The sequence below is a fragment of the Psammomys obesus genome, unplaced genomic scaffold (assembly GCF_907164565.1).
Source record: "Psammomys obesus unplaced genomic scaffold, mPsaObe1.curated_primary_1811, whole genome shotgun sequence".
NCBI lineage: Eukaryota > Metazoa > Chordata > Mammalia > Rodentia > Muridae > Psammomys > Psammomys obesus.
This window is the reverse complement of record NW_026585504.1, coordinates 23212327-23219771: the sequence shown is the minus strand read 5'-3', so window position 1 is coordinate 23219771 and position 7445 is coordinate 23212327. Positions and strand designations below refer to the sequence as shown.

Below are 7445 nucleotides of genomic sequence, written 5' to 3'. Positions count from 1 at the left end.
AGGCTGCTCCCCCCTCAGGGGGAAGTGATCAACGAGCAGGCCAATCAGATTATGTCAGAGGCAGTCCCTCTTCCCATTACTATGTAACCCACTTGGACACTGAACTGCCATGGGCTACACCTGTGCAGGGGTTCCAGGTCATCTCCAGGAATAGTCCTTGGTTGGAGTATGATTTTCTGGGAAGTTCCCTGTGTTCAAATTATCTTGTTCTGTTGCTCTCCTTGTGGAGTTCCCGTCCCCTCCAGCTCTTACTATTTCCCACTTCTTACATAGAATTCCATTCACTCTGCCCATCAGTTGGCCATCAGGCTCAGCATCTGCTTTGACAGTCTATACTGCATAAGCTTTCAGAGGCCCTCTGTGGCAGGTTTCAAGGTTGTTTCCTGTTTTCTTCTGGCTTTCAGATTTTTTTTAAGTGAATATTTGTTTGCAGGTCAAACCATCATGTATCATCATACATTCACAAGTGATACTCATGTTTTCTCTGCATTAATGGAGAAAATACGCATACACACACATATACAGAGAGAGACAGAGAAATATGTATTTTATAGTTGGTTTTAACGTCCACTTGCCACAAATTAGAATCAGCTGAGTAGGGAGACTCTCCTGAAGATTTCCCTGATTGTCTTGGTTGATGTGGGAAGCATGCCTTGTTTGTGGGTGCACCTTGAGGTAGCAGTCCAGATTTAAAAGGATTGGGGGTAGGGTGTGAGCAACTGCACTTAAGCTTTTCTCCTTAACAGCAGTATAGCCAGTCCCTAGTCCTAGAGAAAGAATCCTCAGCTTCCTGCCCTCTTTCTTTCAACTGTGGCCTTTTGTCTGAGACAACTCAAGCTATCCAAGAGATAAAGCAAACAGTGATTCTGAATCCTTTCCCAGATCCTACCCTGAACCCTGGAACATTGCCAAAGTAGAGGGAGACAATGACAGAAGACATTAACTCTGTACCTCATCTTTGAAGCCTGATATTCTCTTTTACACTTGATCCAATCAACTCATGAGGCTTTCAATTCAGTTTTTTTTTATTTGCCTTACTAAATTTATTATTTCAAGTTTAGTTCCAGCTTGACGTTTCTTTAGAAACTCTACTAATTTCTATTTTCACTTTATTTTTGTTTGCATTATATCTGTCTTCACCCCATTGTTTATTCATACTCTGCTTTCTCAAATATTTTTATTATTGCTATTTTAAAGCCATTCACTTGTGTATCATCTAAGTTGCTTTACTGAGGGAACATTGATCTCTACAGAAATAATAATTTTATGGGGGACATATTGTTATGGGATATTTGAGCCCATTGTGAACCCCAAAATTGTGAACTATAAAACACTTTCTTGTTTTGAATGGTTGAGCCCTATCACACACCTTTCATCCAAGGACTTTCTGTTTATTATAAACAGGTGATGATGGTGTGGTTCACCTAGCCCTAACACACCTTCAATCTAAGAGCTACTGTTCAAAGGATAGAATAATGTTAACGCTAGGTGAAGAGGCAGAGCAAGAAATCAGGTGACAGAGATTAAAAAGTAGGAGGAACTTTGAGTTGATGGGTATTTAAGACAGCATGAAGAAGAAGAAAGGGAGTTTTTGAGCTGACTCTTTGGGGCTTTAGCTTAGGCCTTGGATTATTTTGTCCTTTTCCTCCTGGGCTGTCAGCTGAGCTAGTAAACCTTTGAATTATTTTTTTGTGTTTTTTTTATTCTTTATTAATTACACTTTATTCACTTTGTGTCCCCTCTGTGGTTCCCTTCCTCCTCCCATCCCAATCCCTCCTTTCCTCCACTCTCTGCATGCATGCCTCTTCCCAAATCCACTGATAGTGGAGGTCTTCTTTTGCTTCCTTCTGATCCTAGTCAATTAGGTCTCATCAGGAGTGGCTACATTGTCTTCTTCTGTGACCTGGTAATGCTGCTTCCCCCTCAGGGGGAGGTAATTAAAGAGCAGGCCAATCAGTTCATGTCAGAGACAGTCCCTGTTTCTATTACAATGGAACCCACTTGGATACTGAACTGCCATGGGCTACATCTGTGCAGGGGTCTTAGGTTATACCCATGCATGGTCCTTGGTTGGAGTATCAGTCTCAGGAAATACTCCCGTGCTCAGATTTTTTTGGTTCTGTTGCTCTCCTTATGGAGTTCCTGTCCTCTCCAGATCTTACTGTTTCTCATTTCTTTCATAAGATTCCCTGCCTCTGCCCAAAGGTTGCCCATAAGTCTCAGCATCTGCATTGATAGTCTGCAGGGCAGAGCATTTCAGAGATCCTCTGTGTCAGGCTCCTGACTTGTTCCCTCTTTTCCCCTTCTTCTGATGTCCATCTTTGCCTTGTAAACTGTACAACCACTCTGGAAAGCAATCTGGCACTTTCTCAGACAACTAGGAATAGTGCTTCCTCAATATCCAGCTATACCACTCCTAGGCATATACCCAAAAGAGGCTCAAGTACACAATAAGGACATTTGCTCAACCGTGTTTGTAGCAGCCTTATTTGTAATAGCCAGAAGCTGGAAACAGCCCAGATGCCCCTCAGTGGAGGAATGGATACAGAAATTGTGGTACATCTACACAATGGAATATTACTCAGCAATAAAAAACAAGAATTATTTTTTTCCATCCAGACCTGAGCTGAAAAAAAAAAAGCCAGCCAGCCGGGTGTTTTCTCTGCCTCTCTGAGCTAGCAGGTGTTCACCCCAGCATCTAACTCCTGAGTCTTTATTGGTAAAATAGAAGAGTTGGGATCATCATTTCTTAAAACAAAGATGTATTGTCTTGGTTATTCATGTTTTGGCTTTGTGATGAAACCAAGGCACCTGGAGATAAGTCATTAGTAGTGACACTTGGTATGGGTAACTGGTTCCACTGTAGTTGAATGGGTGTTTGGAACTCTGCTGTTACCCAAGCTTAGAAGTTTAAGAACCAGGTAAATAGTGATTGGGATTCAGTCTTGGAGCAACTCAATATAGATGTGTAAATAAGGTATAAGAAATGATGTCTGCTCAGCTAGAAAGAGGTTCAGCTATTGAGTGCTGGAACAGACCTTCTGTGGAGTTAGAAGATTCTCCCTAATAAATGTCAGAAGTCTGAAGAAGGCTCACCAAGGTCTTCACATAGACCTTAGGTGGCAGAGCTTGCTGTTAGAGTAGTAGGGGCAGTGCTACCTACAGAACATACACTGAACATGCAGCCCTCGGGTGACAGGCATAAAGCTTTGGCAGCAAGATCTGGGGGCTGGTTCACCACAGGTTTTATCTTCATTCCCTGGAAACCACCAAATCACCACATCAGTGAGCAATATAGCAGTAACTTTAAGCAGTGTTCAATTAATCTATTAATTTGATATCTTATAAATAGTGACATGTATGAGAAGACCACTAGATTCTGTAAAAATTCATTTTCACATTTCATTTGCTGTGAACTTTGTGCCTTAGGCAGATTCTCTAAATCCACAAATGAATAGAATGGAAGGTGAGGTGAGCCTATATCACTGATAGCTTCATAATTAAAAGTATTTGGTAAACTACACTAAATAACATACAATAAGAAATTCCTTAATGGAGTTAGAATTTATGAAATCTGAATGCCATTAACAAGGCTGGGTGTATCTGTTGTTACTGAATCTCACCCTGGACCTGGAACTCTTGATCCAAAATTATGATGGGGAAATGGACATAAAGCAGAGAGCAGGAATACCATGTCTATCTGTCATTCCAACTTGAGCAATACCTGTGACTTTTATTACAATGATACACATGCAACTGACCTGGGACATAGAGAAACAAAAGGGAGCGATTAAGACAAGGAAAGAAATTCTAAGAATATTAGTGATCCCATAAATTTGTAGAGAACAAGCATGCCACTGGAGACGTATATTAAATGTTTTGATTCCAGAGCCGCATCAACCTACTAAACAACAGTATTCCACAATCAAAATGTCACCCAAAATTCTTTTGAAGTGATGTTTTCTTGTCTCCTTGCTGTTCCAAACATAGTCACAAAGTTTCTACACAAGCATATGCATATGTAAGACTCTAATGTGCGTTCAAAAATTCTAACCTCCTTCTATAACTGGCAAAGTCCAAAAGAGAAAGCAAAACCGTGTGCAAGGTTCACACTTGGGAAAAAATAAAAAAGGCACACACATGGAAAAACACAACCCAGTTCAATATCCTTGAATAATTGCTCAGTGGGATGTAGCAAAAAGCCCCTGATCATCACAAACAGTTCTATTCAAAATAAAGACAGAGTCTGGAGAAACAGCTCAGCTTTTTCTTTAATTGCTCACAATATTTGTTCATTAATGGGGTGATATTTTTCCTTTCTTCAGACTGTTGTCCCTACCATTGAGGGGTCCAGTGAGCTCAGTATCCTCTTAGGGGAAGGTCCTGGTGCTCAGGCACCTGGTTTGGAGAACTTTATCCTTCTCTTGGAGTTGCTGGTCTTTGCTGTTGGGAACAAGGTGGGAAGGAGGGACCCATGGTCATCACCATTCAGCTCCATAATGTCTCCAGATAGGGACACTGGGTAGTAGAGACTTGGGTATACCCCATCCTCAGTAGCCTGAGTGTCTCAGGGATCAGGTCCCCAGGATAGCACCAAAGAAGCAGCTCTGAGAAAGGGGTCCTGAGTAGCAGCAGAGTGTGGAGAAAAGTCACAGGGGGACTGCTGTAGGGGTGGTCATTATGTAGGTTGAGTCGGAAGAAGTGGGTAGAGAAGTTCTCCTCAGACAGGAACTGTTTGTGCAATGTTTTCCTAGTGTCCAGGCTGTTAGTCACCCCAGTGGTAGCCCTTGGACCCTTACTTGGGGCCTCACTCCAGGGGCTGTTGCAGGATCATTACAGTTCAGGGTCCTGACAGTTCATCTTTTAAAGCATGTACAACCCTTTCAGAGGACCCAAGTTTGTTTCGCAGAACTTAAGTCAGGTGTTTCAAAACAACTGTAACTCCACCTTCAGTTTATCCGATATTCTCTCCTAGACTTCAAAGGGACTTAAAATTACATATGCAAAATACACATACAGATACAATCTTAAGACACAAATAAATAATTTTTAAGGAGACAGAGTATTTTATTCTATTCTAAAAACCTTAAAGTAAATATCCATCTTCTTTATGTCTCATAGTTTACAACATATAGGTAATTATTCCTTAGAAACAGAGCTTCATTATATTTACATATATAAATATATGTTAGTTGTGCTTTCAAGATATTTTCTCCCTTACTAAGTTAAGAAAATAGCACATATGCTAATATAAATGAGCACATAAAAATAGGCAAAGAAATATGTTTCTCAGAAATTAGTTAACAAAGAAGTCTATGCTCAGTTATGACTGTTCACAATTCAAGTGTTTAAGAATTTGTTGATAACCCATTAGCTTGCTGAATAATCTCATCATTGCCATTTTCATTTCTTGATTCCTCAATGTATAGATCACTGGGTTCAGAAAGGGAGTGACAAGTGCGTCAAATAGGGCCAGAAACTTATCCAGGTGTGTGTAAGAAGAAGGCCATGTATAAAAAAACATCACAGGACCAAAGAATAAGACCACCACAGTAACATGAGCTGAAAGCGTAGACAGAGCCTTGGAGGAACCACTTGAAGAGTGTTTATGAACAGTAAATATGATGATAATATAGGAAATAATCAATATAAAAAATGAACACACAGACATGAATCCACTATTGATTGAGACCAGTAATTCCAGTGTGTATGTGTCTGTGCAAGCAAGTTTGATAAACCGGGGAAAGTCACAGTAGAAACTGTCCAACACATTTGGTCCACAGAAAGGTAAGTTTATTATAAAAGCCAGTTGAACCAGAGAATGCATAAGGCCAACCATCCAGGAGGCCATTGAAAACAAGATGCACATCCTTGGGCTCATAATGGTCAGGTAATGGAGAGGCTTACATATGGCCACATATCTGTCAAAAGCCATGGCTATGAGAAGCACCATCTCCACACCACCAATAACATGGATGAAGAAGATTTGAGTGACACAACCTCTAAAGGAGATGATTTTGTGCTTTTTAAACAGATCACAAATCATCTTAGGGGAAGTTACAGAAGAAATACCTAAGTCGATGAAGGAGAGGTTAGCCAACAGAAAGTACATGGGTGAGTGTAAGTGAGGGTCAGAAACCACAGTGAACACAATGAAGGAGTTTCCCATCATGCTTGCCACATAAAATGTGAAGGAGAACACAAAAAGGAATAGTTGAATGCCCCAAGAGTTTGTAAGTCCTAGGAATACAAACTCGGACACCACAGACTGATTCATACTTTCCATTGGCTTTGTTGGCAGTGCTACCTAAAGGAGCAAATGAGAAAAATTGTAAATTATAATTATATAAATAGAATAGAAGAATCTCCAAGTTATGAAAGCTTATTATTACTTCAGCATTACAATTAACCCAAAGCTAAACAGAGATACGAGCAAGTGCTAAACATGAGCTATCATAAGAATATTATAAATTGAAATCAGAGTGAGCTATGATTTCACACATGTGGAAAGATATTTTTCAAAAAAAACATCAAATCAAAAAATAAGAAAGTTGGATTGATTTAGAAAGATGATAACACTGGCTAAAGAGATGGCTCAGCATTTAAGAGCACGTGCTGTCTTCCACAGGAACTAAAATATATAGCTCTAAAGAAGCTAAAAAACAGGGATAACCTTAGAGAACATGATTAATCCTCATTCAGAAGGGCAATCAGGATAGACATTGGAAGTGGGAGAAGACAGGAAACCTGACAGGAACCTACCACAGAGAGCCTCCTGAAGAATCTACCCAATATGGTACTGAAGTAGATGCTGAGACTCATAGCCAAACTTTGGGCAGAGTGCAGGGAATCTTATAAAAGAAAGGTGAAATAGAAAGACCTGGAGGGGACAGGAGCTCCACAAGGAGACCAACAGAGCAAAAAAATCTAAGCCCAGGCAGGGCTGTAGAGACTGATGTTCCAACCAAAGACCATGTATGGAGAGGAACCCCTGCTCAGATGTATCCTGTGGGCAGTTCAGTCTCCATGTGGATTCCCTAGTAATGAGAGCAGGGACTGTCACTTGCATAAACTCAGTTGTCTGCTCTTTGATCACCTACCCCAGCAAGGTGCCCTTACTAGACCACAGAGAAAGAAGACCCAGATAGTCCTGATGAGACCAGATAGGCTAGGGTCATATAGAAGGGGAGGAAGAACTCCTATATCAGTGGACTAGGGGAGAGACATAAGAAGGAAAAGGGAGGGAGTATGGGACCAGGAGGAGATGAGGGAAGGGGCTACAGCTGGGATGCAAAGTGAATAAACTGTAATAATAGCTAGATAGATAGATAGATAGATAGATAGATAGATAGATAGATAGATGATAGATAGATAGATAGATAAATGAATGAATGAATAAATAAATAAATAAATAAATAAATAAATAAATAAATAAATAAATAAAT

At 40.3% G+C, this 7445-nt stretch overlaps 1 protein-coding gene and 1 pseudogene across 1 annotated transcript in view; both read right to left on the bottom strand.

The window, feature by feature from the left end:
• Window positions 1-4390: 4390 nt before the first annotated feature.
• LOC129672993 (host cell factor C1 regulator 1-like) lies at window positions 4391-4834 on the bottom strand (annotated as a pseudogene).
• A 489-nt stretch (window positions 4835-5323) lies between these two features.
• LOC129674068 (olfactory receptor 4F15-like) overlaps window positions 5324-7445 on the bottom strand; it is a 2226-nt gene continuing 104 nt past the window's right edge. The window contains exon 2 of the mRNA XM_055603958.1: window positions 5324-6278. Coding sequence (XP_055459933.1) covers window positions 5324-6277 — 954 coding nt within the window. The 5' untranslated portion in view covers window position 6278. The remainder of the gene's footprint in view (window positions 6279-7445) is intronic.